Genomic DNA, 27255 nt, shown 5'->3' on the forward strand with positions numbered 1-27255 from the left:
ATTAAAATATGGAAGGGTATTGATACAGTAGGTATTGAGAAATTGGTAGATGTGCCAAGAACTGGTATAGACAATAGATAATAGGTGCAGGAGGAGGCCATTCGGCCCTTCGAGCCAGCACCGCCATTCAATGTGATCATGGCTGATCATTCTCAATCAGTACCCCGTTCCTGTCTTCTCCCCATATCCCCTGACTCCGCTATCCTTAAGAGCTCTATCCAGCTCTCTCTTGAATGCAATCAGAGAATTGGCCTCCACTGCCTTCTGAGGCAGAGAATTCCACAGATTCACAACTCTCTGACTGAAAATGTTTTTCCTCATCTCAGTTCTAAATGGCCTACCCCTTATTCTTAAACTGTGGCTCCTGGTTCTGGACTCCCCCAACATTGGGAACATGTTTCCTGCCTCTAACATGTCCAACCCCTTAATAATCTTATATGTTTCAATAAGATCCCCTCTCATCCTTCTAAATTCCAGTGTACACAAGCCTAGTCGCTCGAGTCTTTCAACATACGACAGTCCCACCATTCCGGGAATTAACCTAGTAAACCTACGCTGCACGCTCTCAATAGCAAGAATATCCTTCCTCAAATTTGGAGACCAAAACTGCACACAGTACTCCAGGTGTGGTCTCACTAGGGCCCTGTACAACTGCAGAAGGACCTCTTTGCTCCTATACTCAACTCCTCTTGTTATGAAAGCCAACATTCCATTGGCTTTTTTCACTGCCTGCTGTACCTGCATGCTTCCTTTCAGTGACTGATGCACTAGGACACCCAGATCTCGTTGTACGTCCCCTGTTCCTAACTTGATACCATTCTGATAATACTCTGCCTTCCTATTCTCACCACCAAAGTGGATATCCTCACACTTATCCACATTAAACTGCATCTGCTATGCATCCGCCCACTCACACAACCTGTCCAAGTCACCCTGCAACCTCATAGCATCTTCCTCACAGTTCACACTACCACCCAGCTTTGTATCATCTGCAAATTTGCTAATGGTACTTTTAATCCCTTCATCCAAGTATATAGAACAGATGAAATAAAAGTGTGTGCTTGTGTCCCCCTCCCTACACTGGGTGGATAGCATCTGAACTGCAAAGGGAGTAGTGGAGACAGATTAAATTATAGCATTCAAAATTGAGCTGAATGAATGTCTGAAAAGCAAGAATTTGCAGGACTCAGAGTGGGGCTGGAGGTGGAGAAGTAGAACCAGCTGAACTGCCCTTACATGGGGTAACCACTGTGTATCCATGCCAGATGTAAGCCACTAGGGTGAAACGCCAGACATCCATGAGCATTTGTGGGACCATAATGCAACAAGACGTCAACATCCCTAGGAATACAAGACAGTGGAGGAAAGTGCCAAAAATGATGCTTTCAGATTACAATGGAACCTCTATCTACAGCACTCCAATTATCTACAGATTATCTGGCTGAATTGATATGGGACAGAGGCACAAATGAGACATTATCTCAGTGCTTAGGCCATTCTGTTCCTGTCTAATGTAAGTCACTCTCACTGCTTCAGTGCTCATTTTTGTTTGCATTACTGTAGTTTTCTTCCTTGTCTAAGATCAAAGTTTGGTGGCTCTCTGATCCACAATTTTGATTAATCTCTGAGTTACGATATGCCATTATGCTAAATAATGAAAGCTTCATTGCAGCCTAATTTGTCCTCGCAAATGAATCTAATAGACCATTACGCTTTTATTTTTTATGCACAATCTAGACTCCTTAGGCAGTTGCTAAGAAAAGGCTTAACTATAAGTCTATTAGATAATATTATCTAATTAGACTACTTTGCATGTGCAATTAGTTCAAATTAGCATTTTCTTTCACCAAGTTTTAACAGCATCTTACTGCAGCATTATGGGATTTTTGTTGTAGAATAATTTTACTATGAGGCTTTCAACTCTGTTATTAAAGGGGATGCTAAAGAGTAGCTTCAGGTGATTGTTTGTGCATTAGAGGCAAAAAACAGAAAGCCATCATCCAAGTTATCCTATATCTCAAGAAGTTTAACATTGAGTGTCTCCATGAGAGATTCAAATTGGAGACACATGGAATGACTTGAAGCTGTAGAATTTATCTTCTTGAAACAAGTTGAAATCAATAGTAAAAGTTAGGCTTTGTCCATTCCAGTGTAAGTGAGTTTTTAACAGTAAGGTAAATCCCAGCTACTGTAAAGTAATCTGAGCACTAAAAAATATATATTTTCAAATAAGGAACATTATTTTTTAAATGCTGTTGGAGATATAAAAAAAGGTATAATATTTCCAGTGTAAGAAGGAGCTGCAGATGCTGGTTTAAACTGAAGATAGACACAAAAAGCTGGAGTAACTCAGTGGGACAGGCAGCATCTCTGGGGAGAAGGAATGGGTGATGTTTCGGGTCGAGACCCTTCTTGTTTTTCTTTCCGTTTACTTCATTTCTCTTTCTATCTCAATCCTACCCAACTTTTAATCCATTTAGTTTCAGTACATGATTTGGCAATGAATTATTAATCTGACTTTCACTTCCTGGTTCAAGTACCACGTACATCATTAACTGTCCTTTCAGCAGAAGGCGACACAGCCGTGCAGCGGTAGAGTTGCTGCCTTACAGTGACAGAGACCAAGGTTCAATCCTGAACACAGGTGCTCTCTGTACAGAGTCTGTACGTTCTCTCCGTGGCCACATGGGCTTTCTTCGGGTGCTACAGTTTCCTCCCACATTCCAAAGACGTGCAGGCTTGGAGATTAATTGGCTTTGGTAAAATTATAAATTGTCCCTAGTGTGTAGGATAGTGCTAGTGCATGGGGTGTTCGCTGGTCTGCACAGACCCGGTGGGCCTAAGGACCTGTTTCCGCACTGCATCTCTAAAGTCTAAAGTTTAATTTGCTTCCTTCCTCTGAATATACACCTGGGCACAAATGCTCTGAAGGGGACATCACATTGATCTGATTTTCTAACACATGGTAATTTCCCTTCAAAAATTGCATCCCCTGCCAAGACGCCTGATTTAAATTCAATTGTGGTGAATGGATGGCAGTGTTAATTTGAGATTGAGAGGAAAATAAAAGCTATTTTTCTTTAAAAGTTGCACCTCATCCATTACTGTGGCACAAGTTGTGAACAACTGCAGGGAAGTTGCCACTGCCTACAAAAAGCGGAAAGCTTATAAATAGCCTTAGCTTTAGAAAATAATCCATTACTTGGGTTTGGACTCGCGTTACAATTACACTGGGCATTTTTTCATTTGTTTTGAAAGGGATAAAGTGCAAGGGGCAGTAAAGGGCTCTAGTGTCTGGTGGTTTTCCAGTGGAAATAATTGGCCATCCATTGTAGAAACCAACTGAAATTCACATTTTTATTGACTTAGCCAGCTGCTAAAATATAGAAGCACTCAGTGCAGAATGCCATTCAATTGGCAGGGTCCGCAGCCAAATGCTTGTATTTGGCTTTTCAGACATTAATTGGAAATGCCAATGCAATGGTCCTTTATATGTGCACAACATTGAAACCTCAAAGCCTCAAAGCTTTGGAAAAGATGACAAGTAGCTTCAGAACAGTTGACACATCTTCACTTAAGCTGACTTTTTTAAAGGATGGAGGAGCCAAAAACTGAGGGATTTCACACATTTTGACCTTGAGAATGATCAGTAAAAGTAATCCAGGATATCTGAAATAAATACAACAAATATTTTGGAAATAGTATGCTGGATATATTCAGCAAGTCAGGCTGTGGAGAGAGAAATAGGGACAAAGGTTTACGGCAATGACCTTTCATCATGTCATTTTGATCCATCTAAGCCATTTTCCGTGAATGTGTGAGTGAAATTGCATTGACTGAGAAAGTCACTAAGAAATTAGTATTTCAAGATACCCACCAGTAGTGCCGAGAGTTCAGGGTCAAAGATAGGTGACTGGTCATATGTGGAAGTGGATGAGAAATTTATTTTCACAGAAGAGATTGAATCTTGAATGTGTTCTGGAATACTGTGAATGATCTGTACTTTTAAAATTAATAGATAAATTAATAATTTTTTGAGCATATTAGGAGTCAAAGTTATAGAGATGGAGTGAAAAAGTGAACTTGATGTAGAAGTTGAGATATGACATTGAATGTCAGAGTCAAGTGTCCATGAACCCATCCCTAGTCATGGTTTTGTGCCTGTAAGGTTGGTGAGGGCATACAACATTACAATACAACGTTGAATGCTTTGTGGTAAACAGGATATTTGATCACATTATCATAATGAATCCATCAAATGTGGAGTATAAATTCTAGAAAAGCACACTTTGCAGCCGTACTCTTCTCTAATTCCCAAGTAGCCAACATTTTCTGAGATCATGCTGTAATCCATTTAGTCCTTGACTGAACATTTGCATCTGAGCTCACCTGAGGTCATGTACTTGACTGTACCCTGTTCCACTGGAGCCTTCATCCAGCCTTTGTTCGCTTCAAACCAACCCACATCTAGTTCCAGACTCCTCTGTGTTACTGCTTTGCACTCAAGTCTCTTCTGCTGCTGGATCCTTGGCCCATCATCACTTTGTTTCTCTCATGTCTCTTCTGGTTACACTCCTCAATCTCCAGGTAGTGGGGAAAGTATGGTTGTGAATCTGGTTTTATCCAGTTGTATATTTGTTTCCACAGGCCAAATCACTCAAAGGTCTTGACAACAGCCAGTACTTAGTCTTTTCTAATCAGAAGTTGTTTATACAGTATGTCACTGCTGTCTATTTGCACCCTTCTAGAATCTCCTGACCTATCTTGTTCTAATCACTCCGGGATCCCACAAAGCTGCTGAACTTTGCTTTGAGCCGGTGATATCACTAGATACTTGTTTTGTGGATGCTCACCACTACCGACAATTCAATGTCAACGGCATCAGCACATTCTCCCACATGGCCAAATGTCCTTCCATGACTTGAGCTGAAAGTACAGTTATAGACTCCTCAGTCTACACAACAGTCATACCAATTTCCAGTGTCTCCATATGCCCTTGCATCTCCATTCTCTTTCTGCTCCTTAGTTTCTGACTTTCTAAAGCTAAATGATTTAACAAGATGGTTGTCACCAGAACTTCAGTAAAGATGGTTATCTGCAATTAATATTTCACAGGGATTGGTAAACAAGATGCCCCTTAACCTTTACCAGTGCGCAGTGGATGGTTTGATTGTATTTATGCATAGTCTTCTGTGACAAGATCTTCATGCAAACAAAAGCTTTTCACTGTACCTTGGTACACGTGACAATAATAGACTAAACTAAACTGCCCAGAAAGGGGTCTGAAAATGTCCATACTGCTAACTGTTTAACTCCACAGCAGCACTTTTTCCATTGCATGGTGAAGCTACTTATGCCACAGGTACAACCCAGTCAAAGACTGAATAAGCCTTGAGACAAGACTGTAATCACTCCTCTCAAACCCAGCTGCAGGGCATTGGGGTCAGCTTCATAGCTCACACTGAAAGTTAATGGGAAGTAGACCAACCCATTTATTGACTAACGGGTCTTTAAAGATAAATAACAGTATCTGCTCCCTGAATTGTCTGTCACAATTATTAAACACTTTTAATGAAACACCACAAAGCTCTTGCTTTCATTTTGCTTTATAACTGCTGCTGTAACAATCCACAATTCATGGAAGTGACTCTGGGGAGTCTGACAAAAAGAATAATGTAGCCATAATGAAATTCCACTTCTTCAATTATTTCTTATACAGGAATGAAATCAATACATTATAAGCTGACTTACTGAAGCTATGTTGAGCATTTTCTTCAACTCTTTGATTATAACAGATACACATTTCTTATTTATAATCATTATACTAAGAAAGAAAAGCTGAATTGCATACGTCCTTTGAATGGATATACAATACATACAACAACTATAAATGATTTGCTCTGCATCACACACAGTAGAGTAAAGAGCAGTCAAAGATAAAAGGATCATGTGCAGAAATGGTGACATGATGGCATTATTTTAAGTCGCAGTTTGGGGACTACTGCATATTTCAATTGATGCTGGATCAAGTTTATTAATATTTGCATAAACCAGAATATATCCAAACATCATTCCTTCCATTTTGAAACAGGCATTGTCAATCCTTCCTTCAAAAGGCCCACATTTAAATTGCCTGTCCTTTGTGGTTACATGTAAATGTATCTCGAAGCAAAATAAATGAGAAACTATAGAGCAGTGCTATAGTTAATCCCCACGGAGTTCTGTCTCATTATAATAGCATCAAAGTGACATGAAGTATATTTACACTGAAACACTGTGGTAAATCAAGGCAATTTTTTGCACTTCAGATCAAAAAAAGATAAAACGTAACAGTTCCATTTATTAAGCGTAATTTATGAACTCAAGATATCACAACAAAGCAGATTTGAAGTGTAGTTACCATTGTAATGTAGGAAATGTAGTGGATAATTTGCTTATTGGAATTTCTCACTATCATGATCATCTTTTAAAGTTGATTAGGAGTAAATATTGGCCAAGACTTGAGCCAAGGCAGATCTTCTGCCATCTTCAATATAATATTAACTGTAAAATTGTGGAAGAAACTTAATCCATGTCATTGATTATCAGTGTCCAATACCTCCATTTCCTCCAACACTTGGAATCTTTCCAATACGTGTCAGGAGTGTTTAACTATGATCTGTATTGGGAATTAAACAATAGAAACAATGAACAATGCATCTTTACAGGGCCATAAATGCAAAAACACAACATACAATAATTAATAATACAATCAATTCATAATTAGTAATAATAGGTAACCAAAACATAATAGTGCAAAACCAAAGTATGTAGTGCAATCAAAAAAAATAAGTTGTGCAGAGTGATTCAAGAGGTCGATTGTTGCTAGGAAGAAGCTGTCCTTGAACATAGAAGCTGTCCTTGAACATACAGCTCTCAGGCTCCTGTACCTGCTATCCGATGGTAGCAAAGAGATGAAAGCATATGGGTCTTTGGTGATATTACTTGCCTTTTTGAAGCAGCGCCTTCAGTAGATCACTTTGAAGGCAGGAAGTCAATAGCCCTGTTGCTAGACTGGGCAATATCCAAAATTTTCTTCGGCCTTCCTCGTTCCTGGGTGTTTGAGTTACTAAACCAACCTATGATGCATCCAGTCAGTGTGTTCATCATGGATGGCATTGGAACTGAGCCAGGCTACAAGGTCATGGATATAAAGAGTGTGGAGTAGGGGACGGAGCACAGAACCTTGAGGTGCTCCTGTGCTAATGGTCATCGAGGAGGAAGTGATATTACCAATTTGTACTGATGGAGGTTGCCAATGAAAAAGTCAAGGATCCAATAGGGGAGAGTAAAGACTCAGTTTCCTGAGTTGATGATGGGTTTACGAGGATGATGGTATTGAATGCCAAGCTGGAGACGATGAACAACAGTCTGATGTATGTTTTTTATATTTTCCAAGTGGTCAGGTGCAGAATGGAGAGCCAGTGAGATTGCATCTTTTGTGGTGGTAGACGAATTTTAGTGTGTCCGGACCTTTGCGAAGACAGTGGTTGAAAGGTTGCAAGAGTAATCATACTATTTAAGAAAGGAGAGAAATAGAAGACATAGTACTGTTAACATTGGTCGAAACTCAGAGGTAGGGAAAATTCTAAAACCCATAATGAAAGATGTAAGAACAGAACCTTGTATTTATTTGAATATCAAAATCAGAATCTTGAGGTGCTCCTGTGCAATAGCCTTTATTGTCATCCAAAAAACATGTCTTTTGGACGAAATTCCATTACCCACAGTCCATTCCATTACCCACAGTCCAACAATAAGAAGCAATAAAAATAAGCAATAACACATACAATCACAAAACCAAAAAAAACATCCAGTGAGTCTCCTCCAGTCACCTCCTCACTGTGATGCAAGGCCAGAATGTATTTTTTCTTCCCTGCTGTCTTCTCCCGCGGTCAGGCAGTCAAACTTGCCATGTCGGGGCGGTCGGGGCTCCCAACATTGAAGCCACCCTCAGGCGGAGAAAATATGCTTTACCAATCTCCAAGTGGTTTTTGAGGATCTGACTACTAGAATAGAACCATTGGATGTGATGAATTTGTTTCCCTGGAAGGCTTTTCAATAGTTTGTACACAGGAAGTTGGTCAACAAAGTTAGAACACCTGTAATTGTGGATAATGGGGGTATTGACATGATTAAAAATACATGGGAATAAATTATTCTCAGGTTGCCAGGCTGTCATGCGTAAGTACATTGATCAATGAATAAGCTGAGGGGACCAAATGTCATATTTCTAAGTCTTGCTGATGATGTTGAACTAGTTGGGAGTCTGAGTGTAGAGGAGAATATAAAACAGCTTCAGGATGCAAACTGAATGACTTCATCATAAAGTGGCTTGTGGAATATTGTGTAACGTTTTATCTGTATAAATGAAAGCATTAAACTTTATTTATAATGAATTAGTCTGGTGTGTGTGTGTGTGTGTGTGTGTGGTGGGAGGGAATTGCACAGAGTCTCTTTCAGGTGAAAACGAACATATGCATTTTCAGACTGAAAATGATTGTATTTTGTTTAAGAAGGAACGTGCTGGCATTGGAGACAGTTCAAAAGAGATCCACCAAACTAATTTCTGCAAAAAGAGGTTTGTGTCATCACATGTGGGTAAAGAAATTAGATCTATATTGTTTGGAGCTTAGAAGAATAAGGGCTGATCTTATTGAGATATGCCACTTAGAGGGCATGACAGAGTAGATATCAAAATGTTTCCACTAATGGGAGAGTCTCAAATCAGGGAATGCAGGTATAAGATTAGACAGTTGACATGTAAACTAAGAATGTAGAAGTTTCTTGTCACAAAGAATGGCAAATCTCTGGAATTATCCGCCCCAGAGGTTTACGGAGACTTGTTCATTGGGAGTATTTAAAGAAGTAGATAATATTTGATCGATCGGGGTTATGAAGGCACTTCCACTGAAGTTGATTATTCACAAAATGCTGGTAACTCAGCAGGTCAGGCAGCATCTCAGGAGAGGAATGGGTGACGTTTCGGGTCGAGACCCTCCCGTCTGAAGAAGGGTCTCGACCCGAAACGTCACCCATTCCTTCTCTCCTGAGATGCTGCCTGACCTGCTGAGTTACTCCAGCATTTTGTGAATAAATACCTTCGATATGTACCAGTATCTGCAGTTATTTTCTTACACCCACTGAAGTTGAGATAAGCCATGACCATATTAAATAGTGGGGTAGGATTGAGAGGCTTAGTGGCCTACTCCTGCTCCTGTTTTCTTATGTTCTTTGAAGCATGCAGAATTGATTGTTTAGTGAATGTAGTAACAGAAAAGGCACAGAGGAAATTGAATTGCTAAGAATATATTTATTAAATGAGATAATATTTGGAATTGATTGACATGAAAAATTAATGTTTTATATATACAATTCATTTGAAAGAATTAATAATGTCCACATTTTTATTCTTGGACAGCTGACTATACTCCAGCAAACATTCCTCTGAGATTTTTGTTTATCTTCCACTAGTTAGTATTTGTATTAATATGAAAAAAAATATTCAAATGTACCTGATAATACATTCAGTCAAGGAGTAAAAAATGAATTGTCCTCACATATAATTACTGCTTTTCCAACCATTGTAGGCATAATTGTAACTTAAAATGTGAATTCTATTCACATTGTTTCTATTCAATTCTTGCATTAATATAAACAGACTGGAGTGATGTAACACCTAGCACGTGACAGAGAACAGTGGGTCGATCGCCCTCCTGCCAAATAGCAGTGGAAAGCCTGGGCCACAATTGGCATTCAAGCCTCATTATCCTGATGGCAACAAAGTATCTGGTCAGAATGGGCATCTCCGCATGATTTTACCAACACCTCCCCCACCCCCATAGCAAGTTGCTGTTCATTGACTGGAATATAGTTGGGCTAATTATCTCTCGTAATCATTTCTTGGCCCTCTCTGTGTTATATGAATCTGTTTTTCATACAGCAATCCGGCTCATATCTGATTCATCCCAATCTGGTCAGCGTCCAAAGGATTTAAACAAAATGATGTTCTGTCCTTGGTTGTAGATGCAGCAATGCAATTTTATGAGCCCTGCTGCTCCAGTATGATTAACCCTGACATATATATTCATTTAAAATCCTTTGGAAGTCTTCTTTTGCAAGTAAACATGGAGAGAGACAATAATTATTTGAGGCATTATAGTCAGCTGTTGGAAGCATGTGAGAAGAGGCATTAAAGGCTTATCACACAAACCAGCTTCCAACCTGAATGTTTACAGACCTATGCTGATAGATTAGCTGCCTGAAGAACAGTATCGACACAGGCTAGGCTTCACCTGGACAGTCCTTACTAAAATCTATCATCTCCAGCAACCTTGAAGTACCTAAGCTGCTTTGCTCTTCAAGGTGAAGGTCATTCACAGGCAGTCCAAACAGCTGCCATTGATCTATGCCATGTCTCACAGTTTCCTAGTTACTGCTGCATTACAGAGGTCAGCCAAGCTCCATATTCAAAACCAGAAGACTTCATCTACTTCGTTCAGTCCTCGCGCACAGAATACTCTCAATGCCTTCTCTGACCTTTGCAGAATCTATCCTTGAAGTAGCAACACTGTGCAGTAGCCGGACAAGTGTTGCATGTATTGTGCATGTGTCCTTTAAAGGCGGGTTCTCGATACTTTAGTGATGAGAGTAAATGTTGGCAGCTGCATGTCAGCACCCTATGTACCCTAGGTACCCCTATGTACCTTGGGTATGCAAACAAAGAATTTCACTGTGCCTTGTCACAAGTGACAATAAAGTATTCCATTCCATTCCAATCTATTACAGCTAGATTAAAATGAATATCATGCACTATAAATAAATGGGGAAGTTTTACACAGGAAAACCTGAACATATTTTGGGATCCTCACATTAGAAGATTGCGCTTTTTATGAAACAGAGTGATATGCAACGCATAACATTTAAAAGTGGGAGGTTTTTTATCTTTATTCTTATTATCTGACCCAAATTTATAACTACACATTTGTCTCTCCATGTCATCCGTGGTATGTCTACCTGTTTCACTAGTTCTTTGCTGTGAACCATATTTTCAAGATTATGCAAGAAATACAAACCCCTTTGTGCACATCTCTCCATTGTCATTAACAGTTGTGCCCATTATTTTTATTTTCTGTCTCTGAGACCATTTTGGTTCCATGTTGACACAGCAGTCCCTTTATCCAGCCTACGAGCAAATTTTCAACATTTGTAAGCTCTGACTTCTTTGCTCAAAAGTTAACAGTGTTTAAATATTGGGGGGGAAAAAATCCATTATTATATATTGTTTGTACTCATTTTTAATTATGGATAGGACCTGTGCTACTGCCTCAGGTTTCCTTCCTGGAGAATTAATGTACCTTCCACTAAAGGCTAAATGCATTTTGCATTCTTTGCCACATATATGAAGGTCACCTTAGGTTACATTAGTTGAGTAATGCACTAATAATGATCTGATCTAAGCTAGTCAACTGAGACCAAAATTGCCAATCATTTTAATGAATCATTTTCAAATGGTACCCTGAGATGATGTTAACCCAATACATTCATTATTTAACTAGCAACTTTATTTATATTAAATAAATGAGCATAATTGTTATTTCATGTTAACATTTCTGGCTTGTTATGCTACAACCTTCAGATCTATTATTGTGACATTGGCAGTGGATAGAAATATACTCTTCATACGCTACACCTAAACTGTTACTATAGTAACGGTATCACTATAATATTATTCACAGAAGTAACCTAATAAAATCCAGTTATTAATCAGTAAGATGAGAGAGCAAAGTTGTTAAATCTGTTCATGCATTTTTTTTCATGAATTGGCAAACCATTCGTTGCACTGTGACATGAATTGAACATGATTGCATGCATACTACATCAATACAACAAAGAGGAAGCAGATTGAACTTTATTGCCTTCCATCAAAGTGAGGAATGTGGAATCCACTGTGGTGGATGTTTATGTTGACTTTTATGTAGTTGTGTGTCTTGTTGCTTTTCACTTAGTATGGCTGTATGGTAACTCAAATTTCACTGTACCTTAACTGGTACCTGTGACAATAAACTGACCTTGAAACCTTGAATAAGATTAAAATAACAAGTGTTTCTTTTGCCTCTTTTCTCATAGCTCTCTCAACCTTTATAAACTTTGCCAGTTTTTTTTTAATGAGTTAAGTACGAGGACTGCATTCTGAACTCTGTGTGAAAGCACTCCTATTTTTTCTGTCATTCTGTTTAACTGGTGGGGATATGAATGCAAAGTGTGAAGTTGTATTAACAGCAACAGTGCATTATGATCTCTCATTTTTAATTGGTCTCATCTGAATTTTTGCTGACCTTGCATGTGTATGATCAAGTTTGGTAAGCAAAGCAGGGGTCTCACAGATACGATCATCAGGTAATAGTAAACATGTTAATGGTACTGGACAGCCAGGCCACAAGCAAGTTCTTCACTTTAAAGCACAAAATATCCATTCTAATAAAACTAATAAATGTTATGTCTGGTGAAAATTGCCTGCAAATTTACTGTCTTTGGCAGACCTAAAATGCTACAAATACTCAATAGGTCAGGCAGCATTTGTGGAGAAAGAAAGCTGCAAGTAGATTAGTCCACTTTTAGCAGAGGCTGGGTATTGTTCAAGCAGAAAATGGACAAGAGAAATGGAATTGAAGATCTGACAAATGGCTTTAATTTTAAAAACTGATTATCTCTGGCAAGGTGCCCTGCTACTTTTTAAAGATGATTAGGATGTCACATGTGACATTTCCTATTCATAATGTCATGAAGATGTTTTCATGGATATGCTCTATTGATTTTTACAGAATGTATTAAGATGAATTATGGTCATAACTCGGTGGAGGATTTATATAGATTGATAAAGTGCTCCAAAGCAGATAGTTTGCCTTCCAATGCCAAATCAAAACTTTCTTTCTTCATTTTCTTTTCTGTGTATTATTTGTGGTTCTTTCTTTGCTTTCTTTCTTTATATCTCTATCATTAAGTTGCATTGGTTGAAGACCAAGCCAATTGTTGCCATTGCCAACCAAGCTCTCTGATAGCTTGTTGGCCTTAACATATTGTTATTAGCTTGCACTTCCAGAAATTTGTGCCTCATATATTTCTTGAGCTGTGGGATTAAGGTATAAATTTCTTAAACATGGTATGCTGCTACATTGCCTTACACCCATAAACTCTGAGTCAATATGTCCATTCAATCTTCCATCATTACTGTTGAGATGAGAAACAGACTGTCATGAGGTATCAAATAGCTCCCAATCTGAAATGCTCAGAGTTAAGTATTCAATTAGTAAAATATTCTTCCTCTTGTTTAACTTCAGTAATGCCTTAGTTTATTTGAAAGAAGAAAGATGCAAGCTATGACAACTGTTGCGTTTGTCATTTACAGAATGTGTGATACAGGAGAGGGACTCTTTACATTTCAGACACGGGAAGGAGAGAACATCTATCAGAAGGTGCATTCAGCGACTCTGGCCATAGCCGAACAACATGAACAACTGATGCTGGAGATGGAGAAGAAAACACGGGTACGTACCCTGTAGACTTCAGTATCATTCACATGAAAAGAATTCAATGTCTTGAGCCTTTTGTCATAGGGTCTAGTAGTGAAATTTGACATGCACTTTTTAAATTACTTTACATTAGAATTGGAACAGCCCTCCAATGCAACAGCAAAAGGGATGTTGGAGAATGAATGCTCAATAAATGAATGACTGAGGATCAACCTCTGTTGAAAACCTTTGTTGGATATGGGTATTTGGTCCTTCGTGCTAATTTTCTTGTGGAAGGTATCTCTCATTGAAAACTTCATCAGAGGTCCCAAAAGCATTCTGTAATAAGTTGATACTGACAACTCATTGAAGGTTGGAACTATCAGCAAGGGTGCCCCTGGATATTAAAACATCTCTCCTCACTCTCCCACATAATTTACAGTAGTGTATGCAACGACTAGCTTTGGAGCCAGACATGAGTAAAGCATCTCTGAATTAAATATTAATTAACTGTTAAATATGACCTGCTCTGCATTAAGCTGGTAATATCCCAACAATTCTCACAGAATTCTGCTACAATAGGAAGGGAAAACTCTAAACTACTGCCAGTTTTCTCATTATTGATCCTGCTTCATTCATAACTTTCCACCCAACCAAGATTCAGATAGATAAGGCCCATTTAGTAAAGGTAGATATATATCAACACAACCATAAAGAAGGAAGCAGTTCATCCTTTCACACAATTATATTTGTTTCCATCCAATGCTATTAGTTATTAGAGCGGATTTAGACTGTTCTTTAGTATTTATTGAGGCGACACTTATCATTTGTCGCCAGATATGTGCAAGAGCATCTTTTGTGCCTAAACTCAGAAGGCAACCAAAACTGGTGGTATATACTTCAACACATATTTATCACTAAGGATGAATTTGCCCCCATATTCTGAACGCACTGTTATTGTTAAAGACGCAAGCAGATTTAATTAATACTAATCAGACAAGATTCCCAAGTCTCTGTAATTATGATTAGATGAGTTGGTGTACATATCAAAGTTCATCTGCATAACATCAATCTCTCCAAATAGATCAGACACATAAAGTAAATTACTCCACACAAACTATCTTAGTGTGCAAAAAGAAACCCCATTTTCTTCTTGGTGAATCCTTCTCTCTGACCATCTGTGTAAGCGCAGGCTGGCTTCTGCTTCTGAATTCTGGATCTTTTCCATGCCTCTATGAGTGATTCCTATTGAAAGATAAAAGCAATATTTCCTTAAGATTCACAGCAAAATCTTTTTGACGGAAAATAACAGGTTTGAAAATTGTGAAGCAGCTGTTTCTATGGTTCGATTTCAAATATCCATTAGTTTTTATTAATTAAGCATTTTCTAACTTGCCAACATGTGATTTATTTTGCAGTTTAATTACCTGACAGACCCACTGTTCTATCTTCTGAATTAACTTGCAACCTTCCATTGAGGGTTACAGCAAAAATAATCGAATGAGAAATTGTTCAATGAATAATGTTTGCATTTATTTTCAACCGTTTGAGGTTGACCCATTTCAGACCTTGGCAACTTTAGCAGGATCTATCCCTTTCTTCACACAAAATAGTCACTTCTGTCTGTGCTCTGTTTACTCCTTTAAAATTTTGATCTCTGCATCACCCTAGCTCTATCCAATTGGCAGGAGTTCTCTTGATTTGAATGAAACTGAAGCGACAGTGCCCTCCATAATGTTTGGGACAAAGACCCATCATTTATTTATTTGCCTCTGTACTCCACAATTTGAGATTTGTAATAGAAAAAAATCACATGTGGTTAAAGTGCACGTTGTCAGATTTTATTAAAGGGTATTTTTATAACTTTTGGTTTCACCATGTAGAAATTACAGCTGTGTTTATACATAGTCTCCCCATTTCAGGGCACCATAATGTTTGGGACACATGGCTTCACAGGTGTATGTAGTTGCTCAGGTGTGTTTAAATGCCTCCTTAATGCAGGTGTAAGAGAGCTCTCGGCAGCTAGCCTTTCCTCCAGTCTTTCCATCACCTTTGGAAACTTTTATTGCTGTTTATCAACATGAGGATCAAAGTTGTGCCAATGAAAGTCAAAGAAGCCATTATGAGACTCAGAAACAAGAATAAAACTGTTAGAGACATCAGCCAAACCTTAGGCTTACCAAAATCAACTGTTTGGAACATCATTAAGAAGAAAGAGAGCACTAGTGAGCTTACTAATCGCAAAGGGATTGGCAGGCCAAGGAAGACCTCCACAGCTGATGACAGAAGAATTCTCTCTATAATAAAGAAAAATCCCCAAACACCTGTCCGACAGATCAGAAACACTTCAGGAATCAGGTGTGGATTTATCAGTGACCACTGTCCGCAGAAGACTTCATGAATAGCAATACAGAGGCTACACTGCAAGATGCAAACCACTGGTTAGCCGCAAAAATAGGATGGCCAGGTTACAGTTTTGCCAAGAAGTACTTAAAAGAGCAACCACAGTTCTGGAAATAGGACTTGTGGACAGATGAGATGAAGATTAACTTATATCAGAGTCATGGCAAGAGCAAAGTATGGAGGAGAGAAGGAACTGCCCAAGATCCAAAGCATACCACCTCATCTGTGAAACATAGTGGTGGGGGTGTTATGGCCTGGGCATAAGTGCTGAAGGTATTGGTTCACTTATCTTCATCGATGATACAACCGCTGATGGTAATAGCATAATGAATTTTGAAGTGTATAGACACATCCTATCTGCTCGAGTTCAAACAAATGCCCCAAAACTCATTGGCTGGTGGTTCATTCTACAGCAAGCCAATGATCCCAAACATACTGCTAAAGCAACAAAGGAGTTTTTTCAAAGCTAGAAAATGGTCAATTCTTGAGTGGCCAAGTCAATCACCAGATCTGAACCCAATTGAGCATGCCTTTTATATGCTGAACGGAAAACTGAAGGGGACTAGCCCCCAAAACAAGCATAAGCTAAAGATGGCTGCAATACAGGCCCGGACAGAGCATCACCAGAGAAGACACCCAGCAACTGGTGATGTTCATGAATCGCAGACTGAATGAAAAGCAGTCATTGCATGCAAAGGATATGCAACAAAATACTAAACATGACTACTTTCATTTACATGACATTGTTGTGTCCCAAACATTATAGTGCCCTGAAATGGGAGCACTATGTATAAACACTGCTGTAATTTCTACTTGGTGAAACCAAAATGTATAAAAATGGCCTTTATTAAAATCTGACAATGTGCACTTTAACCACATGTGATTTTTTTCTATTATAAATCTCAAATTGTGGAGTTCAGAGGCAAATAAATAAATGATGAGTCTTTGTCCCAAACATTATGGAGGGCACTGTAAAAGCTCAAAAGCTTTAGCCTCAATGAAGCCAATAAATCCCCGACAAGCTGTTGCCATAATTGGTCTTTTACTGCCCCTGTTTCAAATGGATTGTCACATCACTTATGAATCTGGTTTCCACAGCCCAGAGCTGCAGCTCACAATGGCATGTGACAGAAACTGGTACATAATTAGTTGCAGAGAAAATGCAATGCAATTTTCAAATCCCTTCCGTGTCTGTCTTCATTCTGCATATATTTGCTTACAATTGCACTGCCTTTTAAACAGAGAAATAATGAAATCTTAACACATCAATTGCCTAGCTAAAGAAAACATTTGCTTGCTTTCCAATGCATTTGTCGTATTTTAGAATCAAATTGTTTAAACAATTATTTCAGATTCAGTGAAAGATATGTTTCGGTTTTAGGCCTGTGCATAGCGTTTTGTTTGAAAGGTCTACAGTATGTGGAATATCATAATTAATACAAGCTTATTAGATATTGCTTCTATATCAACATACCAGTGACTTTATATGCACATGATTTGGCAGTGATGCTGAGGGAATTTGATGTGGATTAAGTTTTGATTACGGCATGTATTAATAAGGATCCCTCTTGAAGCTCTGCATCTGTGCAGCGCAAAGTTGCGACTTTGTGTAATGGAATGGATTTCTTTGTGCACGGTGAGTTTCTGATATCAGCTTCATGGTTAAGTAGTAGGACTGGACTGCTCTTGTGCAGCTTTCCTTTCAGGTTGGAAATGTGGTTGGAAATATCTTTTTGGAAATCACATCTTTGTTCTCTCAGCTGGGGAATCATTCTTAATAAAAGGCATCTGAAAAAATAGTGAAATATTTAGGTCAGTAATTTCTTTAGCAAGTGATGCTGGGAATAAAAGCCACTTAATAAAATTAGCCAACGATATTAATGTTGTGTAACCAATAACATTCTAGTGACTGGGATGTATTACTGACCATATCAGTCCACATTCAAATTACTGAGATAATGGTAATATGTTATTAAATGTTTATCTTTAATTCTCAACCATTACTAATGCTATGTGTACCAAAAGCAGCAACAGCAACAAATTAAAACATCCTTAACGGTTTTTGTGCTGTGACTACCAAAATAAACCATCTTAAAAGCACATGGTTTTAGTTGCTCTGGTTCACCACCTGGATTCATTTCAATACCTTTGCCATTAATGTCACCATTGCAATTGGTATTAAAGTCAAGTTTATTGTGATATGCACACGTACAGTGACGTATAGGTACAATGAAAATCTTGCTAACAGCAGCATCGCAGGCATATAGGCTCAGACAAACACATGTCATATATTATACATTACATAAATTACACAAAACTATGAAAAGGAAAAAGACTACAAAAAACAAGACATTTGTGCAAAACACAATTAGAAAACGTTCATGGCAGTGGAAGAGATGGTCAGTAGTGTTCCATTGCTGAACTAACATGAAGGTTGTGTAGGTTGGTTCAAGAACCTGATGGTTAAAGGAAAGTAGCTGTTCCTGAACCTAGTAGTGTGGGACATCGGGCGTCTGTACCTCCTTCCTTCCTAGGGAGAAGATGGCATGGCCTAGCTGACGGATATCCTCAGGATAGACGTTGTCACCTTGAGGCAGTGCCTGATGTAGATGCTTTTGATGGTGGAGATGGCTGTGCCCATGATGGACCAGGTTATGATCACCACTCTTTGCAATCTCGTGTTCCCGTGCACTGGAATTGCCGTACCAGGCCATGATGCAATCAGGATACTTTCTACATCTACAATGTGGATGTTTGTTAAAGTATTCAGTGATATGCTAAATCTCCAAACTTCCAGATGGTGGTTGACGTGCCTACTTCATGATTAAATGTGGTGGGCCCAGGACAGTTCAACCAAGATGTTAGCGCCCAGGAATTTGAAGATGCTACCTCTCTCAACCACCAATCTACCAATGAAAGCTGGCACATGTCTCCCAATTTCTCCTGTCTGAAGTCAATGATTAAATTGTTGGTTTTGTTGACATTGTACGAGAGTTCGTTGTTGCAGCACCACTCATCCAGGTGTTCGATCACTCTCCTGTATCACCACCCGTGATTCCCAGCCAACTACTGTTGATGCTGCAGGTGAATATGTGGATGGCATTGGAACTGTGCTCAGCCATATAGTCATGGGTGTGGAGAGAGTACAGCAGGGGACAAAGCATACAACCTTGCCAATTATCTCGACGGTCAATGTTGTTACTGATCCACATTGACTGAAGACATCGATCCTATCTGCAAAGGGAGGTACAGAGGTCCAAGTATTGGACCTTAGTGATGTATTTGATCAGCAAGCTGTAGTCAATGTAGGCAGCAGCCCGATGTATGTGTTCCAGTTATCCAGATGGTCCTGAACAGTGGAGAGCTAGTGAGATAGCATCTGATTTTAACCTTGTTACAGTGATAGGCAAAATGAAGCAGATCCAGGTCATTTCTGCTGCAGGAGTTGATTCGCACCATTACCAATCTCCTGAAGTACTTCATTACGGTGAACGTAAATGCTAAATAACAGTTGTCATTGAGACAGGCACTGTGTTCTGCTTGGGCACTGATTCGATAGATGCCCTTTTGAAGTATATGGGACCCTGGTACTGCAGTAGCAAAAGTTTAAGCTATCCTTGAATAGTTAAGCCAGTTAGTCCTCAGGGGTTTTTACCACATGGTTAGTTATGCTGCCTGGGCCAGAAGATTCACCCTCTTAAAGGAGACATCATCCTCAGGGACTAAATCACATGGGCTTTGGGGGCTCGTGTACCTGTGTCACTGTGCTTTTCTAATCACTGTTTCTGATTGTTTCTGAACACTTTCACTGCTGATCACAGAGCTCCGGCCAGAATAATACCCATCCATCACTACCCTTTATCTTCTATTTAGTTCCGAATTCAAACTACCAAGTCAGTGTCAATCCCATGCATCTTAATCTTCTGGATCAGCCTACCATGAGGGAATTGATCAAATGTCTTCCTAAAGTCCATCTGGACACTATTCACTGCTCTACCCTCATCAGTCAACTGTAGGTGTAACATATTTCCCTCAACCTCTCCACTCATCATGATGCAGGGATCTAAACAGCCCTTCCTGGGTTGAGGCAGGTTCACCTGCAGGTTGAGGCAGGAGTTCACCTGCATCTCCTCTGATCTGATCTAGTGCATTCAGTGCTCATGACGTGGCCTCTTCTATATTTGTGCATCCAAACATCCATTTGGCGACCATTTTGCAGTGCATTGCCTTATGTCCAACAGCCATCTTGAGTTTTAGGTTGGTCATCATTTCAACTCTTCTTCCTGCTAATGCACTGACCCGTGTGTCTGTGGCATTCTCCATTGAAATGGAGAGGTCAAACACAAATTGAAAGAACAACATCACATATTCTACTTGATTAGCTTACAACCCAATGGTATGAACAATGAATTTTCCAATTTCAGGTAATCTGAATCCCTTGGGCTCTCCTCCCACAAACATTCCCCTATCAACCTAGCTTTCTCATTTTGTTCATCCCTTCCATCCTACCCCCCCCCCCCCCTCCCCCTCCCATGGATCCATTTGCCCATCATCCCCTCCCCATCTGACCTTACCTAAAACCTATGAACTCTCATCTCACCCTGACCTCTCCTCCATCTGCTTTGATCTACCCATCATCCCCTCCCCACCTATCACCATCTGGTTCCTTATACCCATAATCCCCTTTCCATCCACCTATCACCTACCAGCCTTTGCCTTCCCAGCATAAGCATTATTATATACTGGCAATCTTTCATTTTCCTTCTCAGTCCTAGTGGAGGCTCTCAACACCTTTTGCCTCCTTAGATGCTGCATTACCTGCTGAGTTCTTCCACCATTCTGTTTATTTGACGATATATTTTCCCCAGGAAAAATTTCAATAAAATGGCCTCCATTATCCTTCCAATAATGTCGACTTTCCCCATGTGACTGCAGCATCTCTCTGATCTACAGCATCTCATGCTAATATCTGCAAATGTAGCCTTGTTGCCTACTACACAGACATGCCAGCTGCCTGTACTCTGACTGGCATGCTTTCTATTTCAACATTAGCAAATCTGCACATGACACAAAGCTGGGTTGCGGTGTGAACTGTGAGGAAGATGCTATAAGGTTGCAGGGTGACTTGGACAGGTTGTGTGAGTGAGCGGATGCATGGCAAATGCAGTTTAATGTGGATAAATGTGAGGTTATCCACTTTGGTGGTTAGAATAGGAAGGCAGATTATTATCTGAATGGTGTCAAGTTAGGAAAAGGGGACGTACAACGAGATCTGGGTGTCCTAGTGCATCAGTCACTGAAAGTAAGCATGCAGGTACAGCAGCCAATGGAATGTTGGCCTTCATAACAAGAGGAGTTGAGTATAGGAACAAAGAGGTCCTTCTACAGTTGTACAGGGCCCTCGTGAGACTGCACCTGGAGTACTGTGTGCAATTTTGGTCTCCAAATTTGAGGAAGGATATTCTTGCTATTGAGGGCGTGCAGCGTAGATTCACTAGGTCAATTCCCGGAATGGCAGGACTGTCGTATGTTGAAAGACTGGAGCGACTAAGCTAGCATACGCAGGAATTTAGAAGGATGAGAGGGGATCTTATTGAAACATATAAGATTATTAAGGGATTGGACACATTAGAGGCAGGAAACATGTTCCCAATGTTGGGGGAGTCCAGAACCAGGGGCCACAGTTTACGAATAAGGGGTAGGCCATTTAGAACAGAGATGAGGAAAAACGTTTTCAGTCAGAGTTGTAAATCTGTGGAATTCTCTGCCTCAGAAGGCAGTGGAGGCCAATTCTCTGGATAGCGGAGTCAGGGGGTATGGGGAGAAGGCAGGAACGGGGTACTGATTGTGAATGATCATCCGTGATCACATTGAATGACGGTGCTGGCTCAAAGGGCCGAATGGCCTACTCTTGCACCTATTGTCTATTGCATATTGTCTATAACGTCTGAATGCTATTTTAATGTCTGAATGTTAATTATTATCAGCAGTGGTCAATCTGCCTGAACCACATCCCCAACCTATTGTTCCTGGCTCCATGCCTCTACTCCAGCTCATCTGCACAACACCAACCCCTCCAACCAACCCTCAAGCATCAGACCAACCCTCCCTATTATCATCGATCTGATATTCCTATCCTGTCCTTAACCTGCTCCCAACCAACCCACCTCATATCTGATCATCTGCCCCAGACAAAATGTCACAGCAGTAGTCTGAGATGACATTACTGATGGTTCATCCTGTGAGACTATACGGGTGGAGCTGTGAAATAAAAAGGGGAGATAATCATCTTGTTGGGAGTGTACCAAAGGTCCCAAAATAGTCAATAAAATTAAAAGAACAAATATGCCAGAAGATTGCAGGCAGCGGCAAGACTAGTGGGGTTATGATAGAAGGACATTTGAACTTTCTCAATATAGACTGGGAGGGCTCATCATGATGCTAAGGGTTTAGACGAGGTGGAATTCATCAAATGTATTTAGGAATGTTTCCTCAGGCAACATGTAGAGGGCCCTGCAAGGGAGAAGGCAAGGCTTGAACTACTCTTTGGACATTGGGAAGGGCAAGTGACAGAAGTGTCCATGAGTGAGCCTTTTGGGACCAGCAACCACTGTTCTTTTTGCTTTAAAATAGTTAAGGGATAAAGACAGGGCAGGCTCACGTTCTGAATTGGGGCAAAACCAACTTTGGTGGTATTAGACAGGAACTTACTAAAGTTGATTGGAATAGGTTGATTGGGAGAGATTGGGCAGGCTAGGACTATATTCCTTGGAGTGCAGGAGGATGAGGGGTGATCTTACAGAGGTGTATAAGATCATGCAAGGAATTAATAGGGTGAATTCACAATTCTTTTACCCTGGGTAGGGGAATCAAGAACCAGAGGATATAGGTTCATGGAGAGAGGGGAAAAATTGAATTGGAAGCTGAGGGGCAACATTTTCACACAGAGGGTGCAGTTGAGGCAGATACTATCATAACATTAAAAAGACATTTGGACAGATACATGGACAGGGAAGATTTAGAGGAATATGGCCGAAGCGCAGCTAGGTGGACCTAGCGCAGATGGTGTATCTTGTTTGGCATGGGCAAGTTGGGCCGAAGGGCCTGTTTGCTTGCTGTATGGCTCTTTATGATGAGTATGACTTCCCATTAAGCTTAATCATTAGTCTAACCATCTTCCCTGATCCTCTCTCTGATCCCACCACCCAGAGTTCTTCAGACGTTCCCAGCTCCATTTTGCAGGGTAAATGCCTATTGTTGTACAAATCTACTTCCGCACAATTCCTCCCACATATTCTTTACTGATCACCCATCCTTTTTTCTCCAGAGATGCTGCCTAACCTGCTGAGTTGCTCCAGTACTTTGTGTCTATCTTTCATATACCTCTCAAGATTTGGGAACTTACATCTCAGCTCATTTGCTGCAATGTTTCCCTTGTGAGGGGACCAGGGGTCACAGCAAAAGAAACTTAAACCGATAAAGTACAAACATTTCCTTGTGGAGCGATGAAACTGATTTGCAAAATTACATAGGCTGAAATTTTGCGCGACAGGAACATTTGCAGAGGAGACATTTGCAAAAGGGTCAACTCGAGAAAAGGCTGTGGATATCAGAGAAAATCTTTAAGCTCAGTAATGACAAATGTAATCTCAAGAAGTGAAATAGGATGTGAAATATAAATTTACACTACTACATGGGAAGCTATCAGACTGTGAAGAAAGATTGTGAAAGATGGTCAAACAACTACATCATTATGGAAATGGCATCTGCCACAGCAAACAAGCAAAATGCATTTAAACTGAAAAAAGATCTTGTGAATCAAGAAAGAAAATTGCAACGTATCGCAGTGTGGGACAAAAAAAACCCGCTGATTACTGATGTATACAATTTCAAGAAATAGAAGAGAGAATAACTGCCAATCATATAGCTGTCAAACTAATAGTAATAACACCCTGGGGCTTGAGAATCAAGCTTGAAATGTTATCTCAGAAAGTAGCTGCAGTCGAAAAAATGAAAGTTGAAAGATCTCCAAGTTAGATTGGAATTGCCGCAAGCTAATCAAGTCCGACAAACAAGATATCAATAAATCTATTTAGAAAACTGGAGTGAAACAACTTCATTGATCACTGGTAAATCCATTTTGATGCAACCCAAAATAGGAAAACTGTCTTGGGTGTTAGAAATATAATATAAAACTTCCTCCCAGTGCCAGTATTTTGCTGTGGAAGAGATAAGGATACATACAAAATGAAGACCTGAAGCCCAGCAAACCAAAGAGCAAACTGACAGAGGAAATATTTTCAGTAGCAAAGTAGACAATGTTCTATGGCATCAAAATATCACAGTAGTGATTTAACTAGGTTAACAAGTAGTATAAGAAAATAACTGCAGATGCTGGTACAAATCGAAGGTATTTATTCACAAAATGCTGGAGTAACTCTAACTATTCCCAAGAAGGTTTTTTATAATCTGCTGACTGAATTAGACCTTAAAGAGGCCAGTCCCAATAAGAATGGTGAAATTGTGTGTGCAATTGTTCAGTGTAACAATTTAGAAACAAGATGCAGTGGAACTAATTGACACCATGGACAAATTTACATTTGAGGTTACTTTAGAGACGTATTCAATGAAATTGGCCTTGGATTGTGTGGTGACACTGCTCTTTATTTATCATTTGGAAACAATAGAAAATCACTGGGGAAAATATAAAAATGGATCCTCAATGACAGTGATATTCATCATCCAATACAATAGAACTACAGGAATGCAGAAAGCTTGATCCAACCAGGACCAGTGCATTTGGTGCACCCTGATGTGGCCTCCTCTACGTCAGAGAGCCCATGCACAGACAAGATGGCCCATTTGCAGAACATCTGTGCTCAGTCCGTAACGGGCCAATCCAAGCTCTCAGTTGCATGCCATTTCAATTCCTCTTCCCATTCCCACATCGACCTGTCCATTGTCAACCTGACCCACTGCCTGGGTGAGGCACAATGGTAACTAAAGAACCACACCTCATATTCCACCAGGCTGGAGCAATAATGAAATCTTGAACCTTTCAACCAGTTAGCCCACCGTCAGTAATAAGGAAATGCTGGAATCTATTGCAAAGGAACTGGTGAAGGAAAATTATGATAGGTTTGGGAGAGTAAACTTGTATTCATGAAAAGGAAATCATGTGTACAACCGAATTATATGAACAATGATTTTCCAATTTTAGGTAAATTTCTGGTTTATTTCCCTACACCTCCTCTCTCCTTTCCTCTGATCCTACCATTTTGCCCTATTTTCCATATCCCAACCCCAGCTCCGATCACCCCTTTTTGATCCCCTGGTTCTGGTTGCATCTGGCCTTCACCTCTCCTATTTCACCTTCCTTACTTATCAGATTCCAGCACGGGTAGCCTTTTGTGTTCCTGTTTATTACCCACCTAATGGTCTCCACATTCACTCTCCCCTACCCATACTTGACACCATCGGCCTCATCTTTGTGTCCATTTATCATCCACCTGCCCCTGTCTCCCAACTACACTCCTCTCCATCCCCTCCCTGGCTTGATCTGCCCATAATTCTTCACCACACCTTGGTCCACCCATCACTTAGTGGCCCTTGACTCACCACTCCTCCTCTTCTCTCACAGTGGCTATTTTCCCTCCCCACTCATGGTTATGATCCAGGCTTTTGACCTAAAGCATTGTTTCCCCCCACAGAAGATGCTCGGCGCGGTGGGTTCCTCCAACAGATTGTTTGTTCTGGTCTTATTTACTGTAGTCCTTGAATCTAGGTATATAGCTTAATGAAATATAGCATCAATAAAAGATTAGAATCATAGAAATGAATGGGATTTAAAGTACTATATCTCCAGGGCTTAATACCGACAGTCTAGGGTTTGAAGGATTTATCTGTGGAGGTGCCAGGTGGCCGGTTATTATGTACCAGAATTCCTCAGATTCTGAAGTGGATCTTGAAGATTTAAAATTAGCATATATAATCCCATTATTTATGAAAGGAGCAATAAAGAAATCTTGGACCTTTCAACCAGTTAGCCCACCGTCAGTATTAAGGAAATGCTGGAATCTATTGCAAAGGGACTGATGAAGGAAAATGATGATAGGTTTGGGAGAGTAAACTTGTATTCATGAAAAGGAAATCATGTGTTGACAAATCTGCTGGAATGCTTTGAGATAATAAAAGCACGATAATTAACAACACACCAATTGAGGCATGGTATTTGAAATTCCTTTACAAGGTAGCACATGACATCTGTGCTGGGGTTCTCCTAGATGCTCATAATCTATCTGAATGATTTGAATAAAGAGATTGAGTGTAATATTTCCAAATGTCCTGGTCATATAAAAATCAGACGTGTAGTGGGTTGCGAGGAGGATGCAGAGAGCTTTCAAGAGGTATAGGCAGGCTGTGAACGGCAAGGCTGGGACTGTCTAACAAAGGCTGCCCTCACCAAACTATGGGCCAGACACTGCTCGGAGGGCATCAGCAGGTAGAGCCTTGAAGCAAGTTTCTGGCAATGTGCAGCGACAGATAGGCAGGCTTTCAGTATCACATCCTTATACAGTACATCTATTGCTTAAATTATCTCTCTTAGCACTGATCCCTGGGGGATGAATTCTGAGCTACGAGCAAAGCACCAGAGCATAAATCCATCTAAAACTATTAGTTTCTTGACCTTTCCGCGCTCTCCTCATTCATCAGAGCTATTGGTGATGCTACAGTCCTGATTCAGGCTGCACTCCACAATACTGCCACAGTGGTACAAGGGCAGCACAGTGCCACAGCTGGTAGAGCTGCTGCCTCCTCGTGCCAGAGACCCAGGTTTAAATCTGATCTCGGGTCCTCTTTGTATGAAGTTTGCACATTCTCCCTATGACCGCATGGGTTTCCTACAGGTGCTCCGGTTTCCTCCCACATCCCAAAGAAATGCGGGTTTGCAGGTTAATTGGCTTCTGTAAATTAACGCTTGGGGGTAAGGAGTGGATAAGAAACGGAGGTTACATTGAACTAGTGGGAACAAGTGATTGATAGTATGAAAGTGCTGGGCTGAAGGGCCTGTTTCCGTGCTGTATCACTAAAACTGAAACTACTCAGAACTGACCATTAGGCAGAGAACAGGATGCCCTTGAGGGTCTCCTGAAAAGCCTGCCTGTTCCTTTTGCCTGTCTGGCAGTCACTCTGCATATTGGTGGGCTGGCCACCTGGAACGTGCCAGCCACAAAACCCTCAGCCGTGGGTAAAAACCACGACAAAGCGAACTGACACACAAGCTCCAGCTGACGCCGCTTCC

At 40.2% G+C, this 27255-nt stretch overlaps 2 protein-coding genes across 2 annotated transcripts in view; one reads left to right on the plus strand and one right to left on the minus strand.

Annotated features, from left to right (window-relative positions):
* The window catches only part of dok6 (docking protein 6), a 328109-nt gene that overhangs the window by 264379 nt on the left and 36475 nt on the right, over positions 1-27255 (plus strand). Inside the window, exon 6 of the mRNA XM_078397809.1 lies at positions 13448-13586. Within this exon, the coding sequence (XP_078253935.1) occupies positions 13448-13586 (139 nt within the window). The remainder of the gene's footprint in view (positions 1-13447; positions 13587-27255) is intronic.
* The window catches only part of cd226 (CD226 molecule), a 122972-nt gene continuing 108318 nt past the window's right edge, over positions 12602-27255 (minus strand). The window contains exon 6 of the mRNA XM_078397807.1: positions 12602-14795. Coding sequence (XP_078253933.1) covers positions 14673-14795 — 123 coding nt within the window. The 3' untranslated portion in view covers positions 12602-14672. The remainder of the gene's footprint in view (positions 14796-27255) is intronic.

Source organism: Rhinoraja longicauda, chromosome 4, assembly GCF_053455715.1.
Source record: "Rhinoraja longicauda isolate Sanriku21f chromosome 4, sRhiLon1.1, whole genome shotgun sequence".
NCBI lineage: Eukaryota > Metazoa > Chordata > Chondrichthyes > Rajiformes > Arhynchobatidae > Rhinoraja > Rhinoraja longicauda.